This window comes from Xenopus tropicalis, chromosome 6 (assembly GCF_000004195.4).
Source record: "Xenopus tropicalis strain Nigerian chromosome 6, UCB_Xtro_10.0, whole genome shotgun sequence".
NCBI lineage: Eukaryota > Metazoa > Chordata > Amphibia > Anura > Pipidae > Xenopus > Xenopus tropicalis.
The window spans coordinates 43425780-43447265 of NC_030682.2; the positions used below are offsets into that span (position 1 = coordinate 43425780).

The 21486-nt window shown below is 39.8% G+C and overlaps 1 protein-coding gene across 1 annotated transcript in view; it reads left to right on the forward strand.

Moving 5' to 3' along the window:
* The window catches only part of chn2 (chimerin 2), a 154646-nt gene that overhangs the window by 113759 nt on the left and 19401 nt on the right, over window positions 1–21486 (forward strand). Inside the window, exon 7 of the mRNA XM_002933382.5 lies at window positions 15153–15230. Within this exon, the coding sequence (XP_002933428.2) occupies window positions 15153–15230 (78 nt within the window). The remainder of the gene's footprint in view (window positions 1–15152; window positions 15231–21486) is intronic.

Consider the following 21486-nt stretch of genomic DNA (forward strand, 5'->3'; position numbering starts at 1 on the left):
GAGCTTTCTCAGTCATGACATGTGATGCATTCAGTTATGTAATGCAATTGGACTGGCTCCTTAAGCCCATGTGGATGGCTAGAGCAGCGTTTTTCAACCACTGTTCCGCGGCACACTAGTGTGCCGCGAGATGTTGCCTGGTGTGCCGTAGGCAGGGCCGCAATTTTTACTTTAAAAAAAAAAATCCGGGCCCTGTCATTGGTTGCGCCCCGTGTGTACGGGTGACGTCAGTACGCACGGGGCGCAACGTTATAAAAGGGCCTGTGTGCGGTCGCGTGTAGGCAGAAGTGCAGAGGCGGCGCGCGTGAGGGGAAGATGCTGCTGAAGCCGCCGAAGAGTAAAATGCTGCTGGGCACCAATGTATTAGGGGGGGCCACGGGGCACACTGACTTATGGGGGCACTGCTGCTGGGCACCAATGTACTAGGGGGGCTGGCTCTTGGCACCAATGTACTGGGGGGCACTGCTGCTGGGCACCAATGTACTAGGGGGGCACTGCTCTTGGCACCAATGTACTGGGGGGCACTGCTGCTGGGCACCAATGTACTAGGGGGGCACTGCTCTTGGCACCAATGTACTAGGGGGGCACTGCTGCTGGGCACCAGTGTACTAGGGGGGCACTGCTCTTGGCACCAATGTACTAGGGGGGCACTGCTGCTGGGCACCAATGTACTAGGGGGGCACTGCTCTTGGCACCAATGTACTAGGGGGGCACTGCTGCTGGGCACCAGTGTACTAGGGGGGCACTGCTGCTGGGCACAGAGTTAAATTTTTTAACATTTTCTAATGGTGGTGTGCCTCGTGATTTTTTTCATGAAACAAGTGTGCCTTTGCCCAAAAAAAGTTGAAAAACACTGGGCTAGAGTGAATGAGTTGTGGCAATAAGGGCTTCATACTTCTAATGTCTCATGATGACAGTACAGACAGAAGATATAGTTAAGAGTTCATTGTTTTATTAAAACCAAGTAATCAGATTTCTCAGAATCTAGAAATGACAGCAGGGAGCCACAATTTGGTCAGGATGATCATTTGATTTATACCACTGAAAGCTCTGACCAATTTAGACTTAAATGTAATTTACTGTCTCTTTTCTACTTAAGCGACCTTATGAAATGTGACCATCTACCTTCTTCAGATGACTAATAATAAATTTAAAGCACACATGCCTTAGGAATCAAAAATTGTTCTTTTATACAAGTTGTGCTCCTCTTCTACAGTTGGTTTAGCCACCCAGGCATACTTGTACTTGCTATTGCTACCCTTTCAGATAAAAAATATTGCAATTGTATTTGCAGTTTCTTGGGAATAAAAAAAAATCCAAATATCCAAAAAAATCTTCTTAATATTACATTGGTCAAGGTTAAATTCAATAGGAAATATTATACCTCATGGTTTATGTAATGAAAACTCATTAGTCTATAGGGAAATTTGGAATTGAATTAGGGGAAAAGTTTTTCTGCTTGAATGGATTCAAAAAAAGACTGGACAGACTTAACCAGTGCTGTCTTATTGAGACAGAGCCAGACTGCCCGAGAGACAGCATGTAATTGGATATTGAAAGATAATGGGTAGGCAAAAAGGTAATAAATAGCATCCCGGACTATAAATGGGCTAGACAAGAGGAACCATGGCACATGCAAGTAAATAGGCCAAGGTAGATCAAAGGGATATTAACCAGATATGTCTAGCAGGGGCTAAAGCCGCATCATTGCATCCTTCAAAGCTAGGATGAGTTGCTAATGAAACCTAATGAGTTACTATTGAAACATAGTAGCCTCCACTAAATGTTTGCCTGGTTAATGTCACTATGTAAGTAACATATTAAAAGACAAATTTAGTATAGGATAAAAAAAATTCTCTTCAGAAATCCCATAAAGCTGATTCACTGGTAGATGGTTTTAGAGCACTAGGTGCTGACTTATTCTCTTGCAGAAAGGCTATGCAAAAAGGCACTTCGGCAGCATCCTACTTGCCAAATGCATCGGCCAGTAATGTGTTGGGGGCACTTGCTAAACACATTGTGTATCTTGTGGCTTATGCTAAAGACCTTAATTGGCACATAAGAAAGAAAGAAATAGGCTGGCAGTAGTCACTAGGTTTTGGGTGGTTACTGTTGCCATGTCATACACAGCTTTACTAACGCAGGTTCAGGGGACAAAAGAAGTAACGGACTAGGTTCCCCTTAACTGAAAATAGCAGATAAAATAAAATCCAGTGCAATAAATCAGTTTGTAATGCATTTTTATTGTTTTGGTTTTTTTGTACAGTTTTTTTGCCCCCTTCACTGGTGTACTTGCAGCTTTGGTGTTGGGTGTGACCCCTAAAACTCTTACAAATTATTAATCTTGGCTTGGTTGACATCAGACGAATGTTTGTAAACTTGCTTTGACTCCTATCTCTCAGCCTTTACTGTGTCACACCAATGTAGCCAGTATTTGCTAATTAATTTATTGTGTGCTAGTTCAGACAAAACACATTTAGTAAAAACTTCCCCTTTGAAATATACATAGCCTCTGTTATTATCCTTTATTTAGAGATCAATTCCTGGTGGTGGTTAAAATATAAGGTCCCTATTCACAAAACACATTTTATCAGTAGCCATTTAAATGCATGTCATATATTTAGCACTAATTTACTAAAAAAGGGGCAAGGTGCCGAGTAAAAAAACAAAGTGAAAACCACCCTGTTTTTGCACTCTTATGCTCAGCTCCTTGCACATATGGCATAGAGCACAAAGAGCTGCCTGAATACAGCACTGCCTGCATACAGACCACCATGTATTCAGAGGGGCGGGGCAGTAAATGGGTGCCCCTGGAATGACCCCTTACTTGTGCATCATTCAGTGAGTACAGCTATTGCCCCGAACACAACTGCTCTGTGCATGAGCAACAAGGGGCAATAATAAATAAATCCCAGGACCTTGTTGCAGATGCAACTTGCATGCTTAAAGGGATACTAAACCCTGCTGCACAGCGCTGCTCAACCAAACTTCCTGTGTCATATAATGAAGGGGAAAAAATGACATATTTATCTCTATATGTAAGATGTAACAGCAGGATGCCAGACATAGTGCTGGGAATCTTGCATCTTTAATTAAGTTTTCAGTCAGTAGAATTCTCATTGGTGAATTGGTTTCCATGTATAATTATGTTTTTCATCAACTTCTATAGAGAACTAAGGGGCGCAGCGGGACAGCTTTACGGTTGTGTTTAGTGCCCCTTTATTAGTTAAATTTAGAATATGATTTAAATATATGAAATCATTATTTTAATGTCAAATTGTACTTTTTGGTTCCAGTTTAGCTCCACCGACCACCATCTGCCTGCAGTTCCCAGTACTGTGACTAGCCGTATTATGACCGAGTTTTAAAAATTCTTGAATTTTGGAGTTGCAGTTGGAAAAAGACTAGTAATATTATTTGTTTACTTATTTAGCAGTTCAGCAGCAGCACAGCTGAGTTCATGAGATGTCAGTGTTACTAATGAGATTTGACGTGACATGAACTATTCTGGGAAGCCACTCTGACTATGAGACTGTGAGAGTAGTTGGATTCCTCAGAAGGAATTTGTAATAAAGTGAGGGGCATGTCTGGTGCAATCACAGGGGGAGAGGGAGGAAGGATGTTTTGGTGGGAGTATGGTGTTTAGATGGTTATATCTTTAATAGCACACAACAGCAGACATCTGAATGAGCTGTGATTTTGTATAAGCAGAGTGTAAAAGGATCTGTGTCACAGATACTCATTTTGAAGCTAAACAATGTCCATCCAAAATTTGAAGGACTGTGTATATTTGCAGGAGATCATACGGGAAATGCAATAGTGTCACCTATGTCATAGTTGCCTTGCTATTGCAGAAAAAAGATAAATTATCCAACAATACAGAATTATTCATTAACACAGGTCACTATGGGAAATGACTGTTTAATTTTAGAGTTTCTTGGTTTCCAGATATATTCCATACCTGAATTCTTTAGCCACTGAGGACCTATACTACTACACCAGTATGTAGTCTGTGTGGGGGGAAGAGCCAAATAGCCTCACTAGGTGCCCAAACCTGCTCCTGTTACATTTCTAAGCCTTCTAGAGTCACTGACGCTGAATTCCTTTTGTACTGAGAGGCACTGACAGAGTTGGGGCCAAAGTTCATACCCTGTCTGGGGGGCATTATTAGGATTTTTAAAGTGCTTAAGAAAGGTTGGGACAAGATGCTAAACTCTTAAAGGCACAAGTCTGTGCGCCAGATTACTTCTATTTTCACTCAAATGTAATTAACTGAATGAATCTTTATAAATAATTAGAATTTTTACAGGTTACATGTGTTTGTGGGGAAATAATCCTTCTATATATACATTGCCAATAATTCACTTTAGGTGAAATGATTTTGTGTATTATATTAGATGACTGGCTTTTTTTATAACTAAAAATGAGCTCCAAATATAGTAGCCTCCCTTGATGAAAGCCACAAGGTGCAGAGTACAGCTATGCTTGGATACAAAGCACTGGTAAGGGCCTGTTTAGAATGTGCAGTGCATTTTTGGTCTCCAGTACTGAAAATGGGCATTACAGAAACAGAGATAGTCCAAAGAAGAGTGATTAACTGGTAAAGGGTATGAATTGTTTCTGGCATGAGGAAAGGCTGGCCAAGTTGGGGCTGTGTTTCAACCTCAACAACTATGTAACTATATATCGTAATACCTAATGTTACTATTTTACTTTATTGCCAACATATTATGAAACACTTTACAAAAAAAATTATTATACACATTAATCCTCCTTGGAACATGCAATCCATTATACCTGAACAGTAGAAGAATGACTATGGAACTGCACCTAGTGGCACAGTGGTGAAAAGCACAAATACTAAATACCTGTTACATAAAATAATCTGTTGCATTTTTGGGTGATGCCTCTGGTATGACATTTGTTACACAGACGGACCCATTTGAAAGGTTAGAAGTGCAATATAAGAATGGTTGCATAGGGTGCAAGTGTATCACAAAAAAAATGATGGGTTTGGTGGTGCCATTGTGCTTATTGCCTTCATTGTCACTCATTGTCGCCTTCCAAGTGGCAACAACATACCTAAGGGGCGGATTTATCTAAATGTGAGTTTAGAGCTTAATACCTAAAAACTCACCCCGCTCTATTCATTCCTATGGGATTTTAATAAGTGTATTTATCAATAGGTGAAAGTTAGAATTCACCCATTGATAAATACGCTTTTTAAAATCCTATTGGAATTAAAGAACATGGGTGAGTTTTTATGCATTAGGATCTAAACTCACATTTTGATAAATCAGCCCCATAGTGTAACTTTCAGATCAACAGCCGCTAAGCTTATGCTATGACAACTCCAAACGGAATCCTTTTAGCCAAGTCACTATATGCAAGTCTTTTATATCATCTGAGAGACAGATTAAGACTTAAAATCAGGCTCACTTATACTAAGATGACTTCACTGAACTCAAGTGGTGCACCAACATTAGCATTTCCAGGATCTTTATTCTGCATCTTTAGAATCCTTCCTCGATTTGGTCTAGGGTTGCAGGATATGGCTCTTACCCCATTGCTTTTATTTATTTTCTATACATAGCACAACTGCACCCACTTTACTACATTACCCATTGCTCTCATCACTTGACAACAATATTTAGCCCACTAGGTTATGGGACAATAGGCATTTTAATATTGGCTGAAAATGCCTTGTGATAATTCAGGCTCCAGGGTGTCCCCTGGCTTTGAAAGTATGAGGAAGCTTAGCAAGGCAACAGCTCAGTTTATATATATTTGATAAAAATTGAGTATCTTTAACAAGAAGGAAGTACTCTGCATTAATTACTCTGCCTATAATGCTTAATCTTTTTACTTAACATTGTGTAACCAACAAGTAACAAAGGTCTTACCCCAGAATCACCTTGTGGAACCAGTAGGTATAAATCAGACTGGTTTTATAGTAGCTGTTTACAGCCATAAAGCAAAATTAATGGCCTAGTTATTCTGGTTGTAATGAGGTTATCTTACATTGATTCTAAAACCGAGTAGGGTTTACCAAGCATTTAGGGGGGCATTTACTAATGGCTGGATTTTTTTTTTCAAATCAAATTTTTTAGCACTAAAAGTTGCTGAAAAAAAAGGTCACAACTTTTCCGAAATTTACTATCGGACAAAACTGTGACAATTCTGAATCCAAAAAAACGTGTCAGTATCATATGTAGGTAAATGGCAGATCTCCCTTTCCTGGAAGGATTTTTAATGCTGGCTTTTGTACAACAATTTGAAATTGTCACAGTTATCATGTGACAATTCGAAAAAGCCACAGGTTGTGACACTTTTTCCTGCACATGCATTTTCAATTCAGATTTCTTGATAAATGTCAGACATTTCTGGAAATTAGTTTATTTGAATTTTTTAAAGAAAAAGTGAGAAAAATTAGTAGTAAATCTACTTCCACATGTAGGGGATTTCTGTGGTACAGAAAGGATGGCTTTTCAGTAGCTCATAAGAGCAGTTCTTTTTTCTGCTTGCCAAGCCATTGTATAGTACCAATTGTAAAGTACCAATAATTAGTAGATACAATGCCCAAAATTGCAGTGTCAGTGATTTTGTGGTTGATTGTACAGAGCTGTGTTTGCTATTAAAATATAGTCATAATATAAACATTTAGGGGCAGCTTTATCAGAATGTGAGTTTAGAGCTTAATACATAAAAACTCACCCACCTTTTATTTATTTTTATAGAATTTTTTGTAGCATATAATCAGTGGGTAAGTTAGAACTCACCATTTGATAAATATGCTTTTTAAAATCCCATAGGAATAAATATATAATGTGGGTAAGTTTTTATGTATTGAGCTATAAACTCACATTTTGATAAATCTGCTCCTTGTTGTAATACATTTTTGTATATGATTATGGGAGTAAGGTGACCTTTTAAAAGACATGTTCCCCATTGCTCAAGGTGATCTTATGTGATAAAAAATGAAAGTTGATTTGATATCACTGAGGTTACTGTAGGCCCAGAAGTATTCATGTAACAGTGGAAAGCATGAGCTGAACGAGTTGATCAGCTGGTGCAAGGGATTGCTTGCCTGGAGCAGAATGCCTGACCTAGATTCAGAAAAAGGGATTGGATAAAGTCATGCATGTAGAGAAACTGGCAGAAAATATCTCATGCAGCGCTTATGCATGGACCCAGGCTGACAATCTGTACATAACAAATCTTTATTTTAATTGAAGGATTATGTCAGTTATTTTTTTATTATAGTGGATGTAGTCCTGCTCAGCCCTGCCTGTTATATAATGACAGGATTAGGAAAAATCAGCTAAAACAAAAATAGGTAGGTCATTGGCAGCAGGCAAATACTGAGCTTGTCTCATAAAACTGGTTGGTTACATTTTTCTACCATGATGGATGGCAGTGGTAGCTGTGGTTAAGCTTTAAAATATTTTAGTTTCAGTGGGATTTTAAACTGCAGGATGAGATCCATTACATAACAAACAATGTGCATCTTGTCTCAGATTCTGTACAAATGGATTATGGTCTATAGCAAGGGGCTGTTGTGTGCTGCAGAGCCAAAATGTGTTTTAGAACCTGCATGTCCACAACTGAGGGCTATCAAGAAATATTTAAGCTTTGAAAACCCAGCTGGGTTATTTTGCCATCAGTGTGGATTTATGCTATTTTAATGAGCATCAAACATATCAGCCAATAATGGAGATTTATCTGTATAAATAGGAAATATAGCAAATGGGATTTCATATTTCTGAGTTTTTTAATTAAAGGGGTATTCCATTATTAGCTCCTAAACCTGTATGTTCTTCTCACTCACACAAAACAAAAGGAGCATGCACCTCCTTACCATCACATTTACTACATAAAATAAGGAGCTAAGAGAGGCCCTAAAGGTGGTCATACGTGGACAGATTTCAGCTTCCGATTCGGGTCCTTCAGACCAATTTGGCAGCTTATCTGCTTGTGTATGGGCCACCTTTAGTAATGTAGGGACATTACATATGCCTTATCTTGAAAAAAAATCCCGATAGTGACTCATGAATAGCACTGTATTTGTGACTTAATTCTGACATACATTTTTTTAGCTGTATTAGCAATTAACATATAGTGACGTGGTTTGTGCTTTTTTTAGCTAACTCTTATAATTACATGGGTTGTGGCTCCTATAACTATTAGCAAATTCTGATCATAAACCTGTTCTCTGGTAGTAATAGCGTTCGGTATTATCTCATAGTAAAACCCTGATAGACTCTTGACCTATGGCAGTGACATCTGTTATCTAATTCTGATAATAGCTATTCAATAAAGTCTGATAACTCTAATTGAACTCATCAGCAAATTCAGTGACATCTAGCACACTAGTGCAGTAATGTAATAAAATGTGCAAAATTTGTTTCAGGTCTAATAACCCACACCAATCACTTGTTTGCTTTGCAGTGGACCAATAAATTTTCTTTGCTAATTGGTTTCTCAAACTTTGCACCTGATATTATATTGCTCGCTTTTTAATGACTCCATTTGTCATAATCTTGCCATGCAAAACTCCTGCGATTAAAATGTTCTTAGGTTCCAACATTTTCCGACCTTGTTACAGCAGTAGCCCCTCATACACTGCCAGATGTGATTGTTTGTGCAAGGCCAAATTGGGCTTATATTGGCCCTGGGGACCAACTGCCTGATTTTTGGCCAGATATCTTGGTCGGACAGGCCCCTTAGGGTGACCCCCACTTTTGTCAGCCATTGTATGGCCACCTTAATATCTGCAAATTTAATAACACTACCTCCGCAGAATGTCATATTTGTTTTTAAATCTAAAGTATTCAAAGCTGTTCACCAACCATCTCATAAAAGCCAACGTTAAGGTGTGCACCAGCTAATCATCGGGGAGCCCCTCCCCCAAAACTAAAATATCCAGCCAATCCTCACCTTGGCTTTGCCATTCCATACCTTCTTACCTCCACTGTTTCTTATTCTTTACTATAATACCTATTTTAGTCTTTATGTTTAATTTCTTGTGGTTTTTTTGTTTGTTTTTTTTAAATTTAAATATTTTAGTTCCGTGCCTCTTGGGCGTGGAATATAAAATTATATATAGTTGCTATCCCTAACTGCCCTAGCAACTAGGCAAGTTGGAAAATAGGAAGGTTAACAATTCAAAAAATTAAAGAACAGGTCCAGACTTGCTTGAAGTGGGTACATAACTTTTTTCTGTAACTCGTTTTATTTCACATTGCGTGCTGGCTCAAACAATAAATCAAAAATGATTTTTAACAATATGGTTACCAGATCACTTGAAAATTCATGGACACGTCTAGAAATTCCCTTTAAGGGCTGCACTGGATGCAATTCGATTTGCATTTATTATAGATGTCCATGAATTTTCACGTGGTAACCTTATTTTATGATGGCGTACGTGCTGCATAAAGGAAAACTTATATTTAATACATGCAAAGGGAAAGCTGTTTTTCTCATTGATATTATTTTTTTTGCTTTATGGCATTGCACAACCTCTCTGTCCCATAGAAGCATAGAAGCTTATTTCAGCTATAAAGCACAAGCTGAATGAACTCTCTCAGACACAGGTGCTGGGTTCTGCCTAATGAATAATCAATCATCAGAATCAATGGAACTGCCGACAGCAGACATAAGGGGCCACTGATACATTTCCTAGCTTTGCCCCACACTGGTGTATACAAACATGGCTGCTAAATTCAAGTAATGCTGGTGTCCTGCCCGCTATGGATTCCTACTGTTTAGAAACACAAGTTATTCTTGTTTTTTCTCTCATTTATAATTTACACATCAACGCCTAAGGATATATGTGAACATGAAAAATCCCACATATTACCCAGAACCTTTTAGTCACCCATTTCTTTTTACTGTTCTAATTGTTGTATTTATTACTTCCTGCCTAGGTGGCAGTCCCTAATATATCAATCTTTATGCAGGGCTTTCTTTTTGTTGCATACAGAAGAGATCAACTTAATTTTACTTCCATTTTCTTTGAACAGTTGAATTGTGTTAAGCTGGTCAAATACATGAAGATCTGCTAGTTTGGCCATTTTGAAGTGGGCAATACCGGACTGATACGATCGTTTGGCCCTTAATTGTTTGCTGGATGCAGTCCTTGAAAAACCTGATTGGTTTGCAAATCAAATGAGAAAATCAAACCTGCCCAATCAACATTTCAGCTAGAACTTTCAGAGGGCCTGATACATTGGTGTTAAAGGAGAAGGAAAGGCTAAGTCACTTGGGGGTGCCTAACATTTTGGCACCCCCAAGTGACTTAGCCTTTCCTTCTCCTTTAAGTTGCTAAAGTGGTCTGAATGCAGCTTTAGGGCTCTGGCACACAGGGAGATTAGTCGCCCGCGACTAATCTCCCTTGTCGCGGGCAACTAATCTCGCCGAAATGCCACCCCACTGGGGAAAATGTAAATCGCCAGTGGGATAGCATACACGGCAGTTGCCTTGAGAGGAAACGTCCGCATTTTCGGGGGAAATTGCGGCGCCGCGTATGCCATCCCACCGGCAATTTACATTTTCACTGGTGGGGTGGCATTTCGGCAGATTAGTCGCCCGCGACAAGGGAGATTTGTCGCAGGCGACTAATCTCCCCGTGTGCCAGAGTCCTAAAATGAATAGTTCATGTTAAATTGGTGCCTGGATGGACTATAAAGCCATATCAAATTGCAATTGAACTTGAAGTAACAAGAAAACAAATGCCCATTTATGTTTCCCAATTCCACACAAATCATAATAAACTTTGTAGGTACAAAGCAATTGTCTAATCTCAGGTAAGAGGGATGTGAAAAGAACATGTGTCCAGCAAAGAAGATGCCATGTTAGCAAATAATGAAAGGGAGTTTGAAGGCTGGAACAACAAAGAAGTCTATTAACACGAAGTAGTAGGGGTTTAGGCATTTAATTAAAGCAAATGGTGGGGGTGAGTGCAGAAGAGGACAGAAAAGTAAGGATCAGCTTTTCAGTAGAAAGAGAATTCATTATCCTAAATAAAAAACGAAATGAAACTAATGACAACTGAATATGTATATTGGTCACCTGGTCTGATTAGGGGGTATTAAAGGACAAGGAAAGTCAAAATCTATTAAGCACACTATTAACTAGTACTACTATTGCTGTGTTAAAACGCTATATTCCTGGCTTGCCTAATGAAAGATTTACAGAGATACACTTACTAGAACCTACATAGTTGTTTCAGTGAACGGCGCCACCATCTTGTCCAGCATGTCTGTATGGGGTATTGCTGAAAAGCACAAGCCAGTCCCCCCCCCTCCGATCCCCTGCCGGCTCACAAACTCCTCCCTTCATATGTTTGCCTGACACTTGCGTCTGCCATGCTCCCCCTTCAGCGTTTTTTTTTCCTGTTTGGCTTCTGATCTTCTAAACAGGTGAAATATGGGGAGACCTAAGGGCACTATTGAGACAACTGAAGGTATGCCTGCAGCTTTAGATTAACTCTTTATTAGCCTTTCCTTCTCCTTTAAACACCCCAACTAATTGCCACAAGTCTAGATAAAATACTTTTGTACTTGATAATCTGGAACCTATATTAAAGCTGCATACTCACCTGTTACCTGTTGCAGGTTTAACTGGGTTATTCCTGCAACATGCATAGACAGGAAACAATATTCAATTTGCCCACTTATTTCACCGGTCCAGTCTTTCAGAAATCATGGGACCACAGAAGGTTAATCAGTATTGACCCAACAATAAACCTTCAAGATGACATGAAGACATCTCTCTTGAGTAAAGGAGGACATTCCTTCAGATGAGAAAAAGAGAGGTTTCATCTGAAGGTACGGAAGGGTGGTAAAAGTGACAAATGTGACATTGTAGATTCACGCCCCCCCCCCCCCCCCCGCCCTTGGTAGCAATTATATTTGCAAATACAATAGCTATTTATGAAAGGTCTGGATCAGTTTAGCAAATAAGAAGACTCAAGTATATGGGCCCTATTTATTATGCTGTATAAAACAAATTCACCAAAGAAACAGTGTAAAAAACTGTGTAAAACAAATGCCGAATTTCACTGAACACCAGATTTTATGTAGTGATTTTACATGAGTTCCAGCAGAAAGGAATTCTTTGAGAGAGGGGTTTTATGTTTGTGTGTCTTTTTCCTCCCTCAGCTTTTTTACTAGGATTTCATAATAAATATAATTTGCAAGATATATGAAGGAAATTTGGCCAGTTGCATAGATCATGTGACAAGCTTATGTGAAATGAATCTTTTCAAGACATACGGCCCTAGAGAAGGAATATTTTAGTGACACTGCATAGCAGATTTCTTAAGATATCAACAATATATACAGTATATATATAACCATAATAGCCATTACAGGTATTGCCATTGCTGGTATTGCCTGATAAAAGGCTAGTCAGTAAAATTATGCTCTACTTAATGTTAGGCTATGACCTCAACCCTCCCATCAGGGCTTGATGAAAATATTGATGTACATATTTATAGCACAACAAAACAGCATGTTCCTCTCAGCAGTCACAATCAGTGGCTTACACCAAAGTAATCTCCAAGGTAAAGGACCTGTGACTCAGTGATATATATTAACATGTCCCAGTAATTCACTACTGAGTGTATCACTTATTGCTAAATAGATTCTAAGGCAGGGGTGGGCAAACTTTTTGGCTCACGGGCCACATTTACTCACCCCCGGGCCGGACCGGGCCAGGGCGGGCAGGGCCAGGCCAGCGTTACACCCCCTTCGTCTCTTTAATTCCGGCCCACCAATGACACCAAGTCTCGCGTGATGAGACTTGGCGTCGGGCCGAATTAAAAAGGCCAAGGGGCCGGATGTGGCCCGCGGGCCTTAGTTTGCCCACCCCTGTTCTAAGGGGACTGCACAGACTGTATTTTTCATGCCTGGACATGCTGGCCCTATTATATAGGTTCTGCTGGCTGTGCCTCCCAAACACTATGCATGATTTTAGCTTATGTAGTTTATTATTGTTCCCTTCCAACTGGCCATGCATAATGTCACTTGGGGCTTTTCGATCACAGCTACGTGTTAGTCAGAATTAGCCCTGCCATGCAACCTGTAGCATTCAGCACCTGCATTGTGTCAGTCAGAAAATATCCTCAGTAGACAGAGGGCAAATGCTGAGCATACTCTGGCACCTACTCTGGCAACTAGCAACAAGCCCAGAAATGCCTTATCATAAATGCTCACAACACTGTATTGTAATGGGTTTCTGAGCTGTCAGCTTTTAGAGTGACCTGTTAGTTCAGCAAGAGGTGGCAGGCTGCTGAGTGGACACCGTAGTTGAGCAACATCTGGAGAGACAGGTTAGAGAGAGTCCCTTAGAGCAATGTTACTATAATAAATTTACTGTGATATATTTATATTTTTTAAATACATGGATAAGTTTTACAGCTCATTATTCTGGATGCTGTCATGACATTTTAGTAACAAGGTACACCTAAAAAATAAGGTTTTTTGTTACAGTTGCAGCCAGTGGCAGTAAAAGTGACAGCTGTAAAAAAAAGAAATGCTTACAGCCGATTTGAAGCCCAGTGATTAATTGTCTGTGTCATTGACTGTGAGCACTCATAGTGGGCATTCCATGGAACGTACCCAGCTTGCACATCGTTAAAAAAGGGCCAAGCAGGGGAACACCAATGTACACAAGGTGCCAGAAAGCTCTTTCCTTACCACCTTACTATGGCAGTTTCCCTTGCTCCAACATAAGCTTCACCTTGTGCTGGATTTATTTTCAGCACAGCCCTTAAGGGGTGCCATTTTAATTTTGCACCCTATAGCATTGGTAACGGAGCCCCTGTATAATTTTTTTTATTCTGTGGATTCAACTTATGTGGCTTGTTATCTCTGCTTATTCATAGTACCAGCATTGCATACAGTAGATAAAAATTACTTATGGAGTTATGCGGAACGGTATAAACAAATCAATATTAAGATTGTAAATGATCCCGTTTATTGCCTGTTCTTTCAAAAACAGTAAGATTTATTTTTTGTGAGTCAGAAATCTAAGCTTGCATAGTTAAAGGTCCTTTATTTGCTTTGTGTGCTTAATGTGTCCTTTTATGTATATGTGTGTGTATCTAGTAACATGCATGCCTTACATCTTCCTCAGTTTGTAACACACTTCTGCAAAGTGCAAAGTAAAATTTCATTACATTCATTTCATTTACATTACTTTTTATGTCAAGGCTTGGCAATTTTAACAATTGTAATAAGTATTGTTCAAAGCAATTAAAATACATATGCATGATGATATGCTATATTGTCCTCATACCGAATGGATTAATCAGATTCATTGAGCTGCATAAAAGAAAGCCCAGAAAGCCATTAAGATAAATGCTTGGAGTAGTAGATTAAAAATGACGTGCAGGAGAGCCCAGGCTAATCCTCCAAGTCCTGCAGGTTTTGCACTCTCCCAGTATATGGAAAGAGGGAGAGATTTTATCATTGCAAGATTAAATCATCATCAGGATTTAGCATAGTTTAATCTGTAGAGGCTCAGACCAGAAGGGCTCATGAGTTTGTTCTTTATGGGCAGCTGCAGTAGCAGCAGCAGGCGTCTGGCATGGTTGTGATGTGCTCACAGAGCAGAAGTGATGTCTGAAATGACTTGTACCAAAAGCCTGGCTTTCTGCCTCCCCCTCGCACACTTCTAACTGCTTGCTAGATGCTGTTGCCGAGGAGGGGGTTTGTCCATTTGAAGTCTGAGGGCTGCAGTTGCAGGCACACGCCTGCCTTTGGAAGTGAAACAAAGTAGGGTCGTTAGTTATTGAAATGCAGAAGCTCCATCCAACCCATAAGACTGCCCATTCAAGTCACATGTCGGAGGTCTCTGTAGAATGGGCTGCAGCTGCTTCCAATCTGGTATCTAGCATCAGAAGCAGCTGGACAAACCTAGTGACTGTAAGCCTTCAAGGCACAGAGGAGGAAACTGAAAGGATCTGGGATCCAGACACCATGCTAGCTGATGAGCCATGGCTGGACACTGACAAGACTTGTAATGCTGTCCACAGATCTAAGAAGGGCAGGAAGCGGCAGGAGCTGCTAGCACTTGCCCTAGGGATGAAGGTTGGGGCTAGGAGCACAGTGCTGTGGCAACCTCTAAAACTCTTTGCCTATTCGCAGATCACTTCTCTGGTCCGAAGAGCAGCAATAGCCAAAAATGACAACCATTTCAACTACGAGAAAGCACACAACTTCAAGGTAAGTAACCTGATGGAATATTCTGTTCCTATTTTAATCATTATGAATCAGAGTATCCTTGCTTCATGTAGATGCACAACTGATTTGCTCACAAAAAAGAATGTGTCATTTTGAAGTTCAGTTATAATACAATTTTTACAAACAGATGTATGTATTTACAAACAGACAGACAGACCTGCTGTGGCTCATTAATTCTTAGTATAATACCCATTGCTATTACCCAAAAAAACTATACACTGAAGCAAAAATTTGAGTACAGCAAATTAACTGATATCTGCAGTGACCTATAGGATTTGTTGTACCTTTTCTTGCATGTAAGCATTCTTTCATACACTTCCGGTATCTAACCATGCATTTATTGCTAAAGCATCCATCAGGAACAGGATCCTTGACATGACTGCCATTATGTAGTGCCTGTAGTTCCCTGTGTAATGCCAGGATGACCTGTAACTAATCTTGTAATAATCATGTACAAAGGTACTGTACTGTAAATGTGAAGTACGTACACTACTATATGAACATTTGTATTGATAATGGATAAACTATTCCATACTGCTGTACACCTGAAGGTTTGTATATGTGAATCTGTTAAAATGACAGTGCCTGACTATAAATGCAGTGTACCTAATATCCATACCACAGGACAATATACTATATATAAGTTTTGCTGGACAAATGAGAGGGTAGGTACTGTATGTAGTAATCCAGAGATGTTTAACCTCTAAATGCTGTTTAACTGCAACTTCCAGAATCCTGCTGATAGCCAAAGGCTGTGGAGGGATGCTGGGAGTTCTACTTTGACAACAGATGGAGGTCTGTAGATTAGACATTCCCTTAGTAAGCTTTTAGATGTGGCAAAATTACTCGAATTCTAGATTTAAAACAAGTTTCTGCAGTAAGAATGTGAAGATTATAATACTGCAACTTTTGCTAATTTTCAACTGTGAATAGAGGATATTGAATTACATTTCTTAGCATATAGCGGAAGCTATCTGCCAACCAGGGCCATAATACTTTATTTTCTCTTACACAGGCAAACATACACACATGCTGCACAGGATAGACATTTGCAGTAGTCCATACACCAGGAGAGAAATTATGTCTGATCAAAAATATCTGTACTAAAACAAAGGGAACAACATATTTTTTATGTTAATTTGGAGGATATTTGTGATTGGAGAGCTTTGTGTCTGCACTGTGCCTGTCACACTGTTCCTTCCTTTATCATTCCTGCTGGGAAACATAGGGATGTCTCAGATTGTCTCTGGTATAATAGGACTGTTGTACGTGTTGTTCAGTCTCTCTCTGCTCATTGGGCCCTTTCAGGAAGGCCTGATTGACAATATGGCATCACAAGTGCAGCTGGACCACTTAAGGCCATTCATGATAATTTGGAACAGTACCATCTAAAATCAGCACATTTTGAAAGACAATTATTGCATAATGCAATCGAGCATTCAATGAAAGCAACCTGATTTTTGAGGAATACTTTCAAATGGTTGGTCCATGGCTGCAGCTATTGATTCTTGAACCTTTTTGTACTTTCTCAATCCATAGATATTATGTAGTCCTTTAAAGTGCCTTTTTTATTCAGATATCTCACAGCTGCTATGTTGCTGCTTTCCAGTGGTTTTAGCCTGCTCTGTTGTGATACAGAAAATGAAAATACACTGACATGTAATATTCTGTACTGTACTTACACATATTCTACACAGTAATTGAAAATACAAAGAGTTTTCCTGGCTGTGCAGCTCACGAATATGTAATATCTAAAGCCCCATTGAATACAATAAACTGAGTGTAGCTTGTTTCTACAACTGATAAAATATGTCTAAAAACAGCAGAGCTGAAAGCAATCCCAAATCAAAGTTCATCAAGTCAGATTTATCATTTTCATATCTAATGTTTTTCTTTCTTTAAGAAATGTAAGAATGCTGAAGCCACTTTTGTGCTCACCTAGGAAAAACCAGAGGTTTAGAACAAGCAGCTGTTCTTACATGATTAGGAACACAATAAACATAAATACCCACTTAGAGCTGTGACACACGGGGAGATTAAATTGCCGGTGGGATGGCAAACGCTGCGCCGTGTATGCCATCCCACTGGCCATTTACATTGTCGCCAGTGGGATGGCATTTCGGGGAGATTAGTCGCCCATGACAAGGGAGATTTGTCGCGGGTGACTAATCTCCCTCGTGTGCCACAGCCCTTACCGGTACAAGTGTACCATAGACATGCATTTATGATTCAAATGAGGTGAAGCAGCTGTCTGGAGTATATGTGTGCCATTCGCAGGGTTCAACTCTTTAAAGCCCATTATTTATATCAATGCATAATTTGCAGCCCTTAGCTAGCTGTTATAGAGATAGGGCACAGCAATGGGTACAGAATTGCATCATGCACACGTGCTCCAGTGTTTCTGGTTACTCTTAAAGGAGAAGGAAAGGCTAAGTCACTTGGGGGTGCCAAAATGTTAGGCACCCCCGAGTGACTTTAACTTGTCTTCCTTATTTCTTCTGTCTTCAGAATCCCTGGGCCTGCGCATGCCCAGTAGAGTGAAAAAGACGACTTTCTTAAGTTCGGCTTTTGCTCTACTGCGCATGCGCAAGCACGCAAAGACAGAAGCAGGAACAGGAGGTACCCCGGGCTGGTGCAGTTTTCTCCTAAAAGGAGCACCCGCCCACGGTACAAGGTAAGCGATTAAAGTCACTTGAGTGTGCCTAACATTTTGGCACCCTCAAATGCCTTAGCCTTTCCTTCTCCTTTAACATGGCACATCAGGTACCACATTCAGTGCATTTGTTTGCTGGGGATCCCTATAATTACCATCTGCTTTTAACAGAAATTAGGAATATTGTATGTTATGCCTATTGTGAGGGTTGTGCCAGTGGATGCTCATGGCTGACCCCATGCAACCTCTAACGTGTAGGAGGGAACACAATACACAGCCCTGCTGTGTAGGGCTAACAGGAGCACCGGCCTGGGGTATCAGGTAAGTGAATACAATCACTGGGGGGTGGGGAAGGGTTGCCTAACATTTGGCACCCCAGTGATGGGGCCTTTCCTTTAAACTGATATCTAACATAAAATGGTATGTCCAAAATTTAAGCAGATATGGTTCATTAGGTAATTATGAAAGGAATAGATTTCTGGGACACTGGCAGTCACCTGTACAATTTCTAGGCAGTGAGCTAAAGTGCTCATTAATATCCAGATAAAAGGCCTTTATTGAAACTAAACACTAAATCCTAGTGTGTTGTAGTGAAACCAGAATTCTCGGCTCCATATTAAATCCAGCCTACTGTAGCAGAAAATAAGAGATTCTTTGTAGCATCCAAGGTGTTCCACGTGCCAAGCACAGGTCATAGACCAGAGGAATGCATTTATATATTCCATTTTAATTTAAAAGCACAGTGGGCCCTAAATGTGGCACATAGCAACCAGAGTATTAGGTAGCTAAATAGGTATAGCTACCTATACGTAACAATATATATATAATAGAAAGAGTGTTGCACACACAGGGGCTTGATGCAAAAGAAAAAATTCCAACGTTTCGTGCTCCTCCTCAGGGACAAACCAGTTTCTTTTGCATCAAGTCACTCTTTCTATTATATTGTTGTTTTTGACCTGCACCAAGGGCATTGGGACTTGTATAGGGTGTGCTCCTATCTGTGTACTATATATATATATATATATATATATATATATATATGTATACAGTATATGTCTATATATAGGTAACTAACTAGATAGGTAATATAACACCTGAGAGTAATTACTTTGTGTTGAATTCAGAATTATAGGTCTTATAGACCTACCAGACAGGCCTGAAGAATTTGTACAAGTGAATATAACCTAAGGCTATAGACAAATGGCAGGTGTGTGCACAATATGTAGGTCAGGCTAGATGGCATGAAAATACTCCAAAAATCCAGGGGCCCTCCAGGTTTTATTACTCCCTACAGATGTATATAGAGACTAACCTTTGGCCTCACTGCAGTAACCCATAGCATTCATTCAGCATGTGTTTCTTATTGGTCTACTGTAAGCCAAATAACAAACAGGGTAGATATGCACAGTGTTAGTAAATGAGTCCCACAGTTATGGTTTATAAATAAGCAAAGACGTCACTGTTTCTAGCGTGCATCACTAGTGTATCTGGGACTTGTGAGCAGCCATGCTCTGTCAGGAATTCAATAAATCTAATCTAAACAAGTCCACTTTGAGACATTAGTAGCGCTCTCTTACAGACTCACTGGGATTGTTTATCTCTCATTTCCTTTGAACTTGTCTGCTTCATTATAACTGCACATTGAAAATGGAAATAATAAGGGGGATATAAGCCTCCTATAAAATTCACACTTGTGTCCCTGGGTGGGGGGCAGCCCTATCTTAAGACCTTTGCACTCATTTTCTGAGAGTAGGCTGGTCAAAATGAATTTCTGGTTGGTTTATATTACATTTATACATATATAAATGTTAAATGTATTAGTAACCAATAATAATACAAGTTTATTTTAGTTAGTAAACACACAAGTTTAAACAGGCCTACAGTAAAAAAAAAAGGAATCCTTAACTAAGATAACTTAATGCTTTCAACATGCTCCTATGTAGATCCCTTGTGCCCACACACTGTTACAGTAAAACATCCCATCTGTCCGAATGCTGAATAACTGTTATTGTATGCAGCCAAACTTGGTAAATGCGAATTTACACAAAACATTTGACTCATGTGGTTCTTCTGGGAAAAGAGGTCGGAAGTCTGTAGAAGTATGTGCGCTGAGATCCTGGGAAAGTATGCACTTCTTCAACTCTGCCGAATGGAAGTTACATTTCTCAGACACAATAAAACCAGTTTTCTGCTGGAAAGTAGAAAAATGAAAGGAAAGTTTCCAGCAGAGGTGGGTTTTGGCATGAATATTTGGCCAGTGCTGATGAATGAGTTATCTTTGTGAAGGTTTAGTTTTCCATATGAAAACAGAAATATGACTCCAGAAAGCAATGTTATTCTGCAATTGGCAAACATCCCCCCAAAGCTGCCCCTAGCTGCTGATGTGGAATTTTGCAGAATCATTGTAATTATTCTATATATGATTGAAGTAGTTATGGGGAAGGATTTGTGCATTAACGAAAACAACCATTTCAAGCAATATTATCTAGTTGAACTAGGGAAACTACCTGCTTGGGCAAATTTCATGGCTAATGACGAAAATTTTTCAAGCCTGCTCGATCAATTTCTGACCAATGTCAGATGAAAAATTGGTAGATGTGCGATCGCTTGGTGCACACTAACCTTGTAGTGGATAGGTGGGTGTGGCTCTGCTCCCATTGGCTGTTTCTTTGTGTGTGTTTCCGTGCAGGAGGAGAAACAGCCTATTGTGACATTAGCCTAGTTTTTACAGAACACAAAGTTAAGTGTTAAATCTGAGAGCATCGTTGTTATGTTTTTTGCCGAATGGTGAGCATCATTACTGCTCTGTAAAAAATTAAAGATGCTATCTTATATATATATCTCTAAATCTTGCTTAAAGTCTCTGTTTTTCATAAAACAGCAATCATGTTAAAGAAGAAGGAAAGCCTAAGTCACTTGGGGGTGCCAAAATATTAGGCCCCCCGACTGACTTTAATCGCTTACCTTGTACCCCGGGCTGGTGCCCCTGTTAAGAGAGAACACACCAGCCCGGGGTAGCTGCAGCGCTTCCTCCTTCCAGGTTGGCGAATTGCACAGTAGAGTGAAAAGCCGAACTTTAACAACAAAGTCGGCTTTTCACTCTAATGCACATGCACTGGCCCAGGGATTTTACCGGCAGAAAAAACACGGAAGAAGGAAGCGCTCGCTACAGTTACCCCGGGCTGGTGCTGTTTTCTGCTAACAGGGGCACCAGCCCGGGGTACAAGGTAAGCGATTAAAGTCAATTAGGGGGGGCCTAATATTTTGGCACCCCCAAGTGACTTAGGCTTTCCTTCTCCTTTAATATTTAACATAGCAAGGAATACACAAGACAGTTAGGGAATGCATCACAAAAAAAGTACATCCTTGTCTTGTTATTCTCTCAGTTCCATCACTGCCATGTTACTAACAGGATTAATCACAAAATTAATCCACAAACCCCGTGGCCACTACATTTACCAACCATGGCACCTACCAATTATTTATAAAATGATCAGTGCATGAGTTAAAGCCTCCGCTGCCTTGGGTTAAAGAGACAAATATATGAGTGAAACAACTCACAAATATGATTATTCACTACAATTA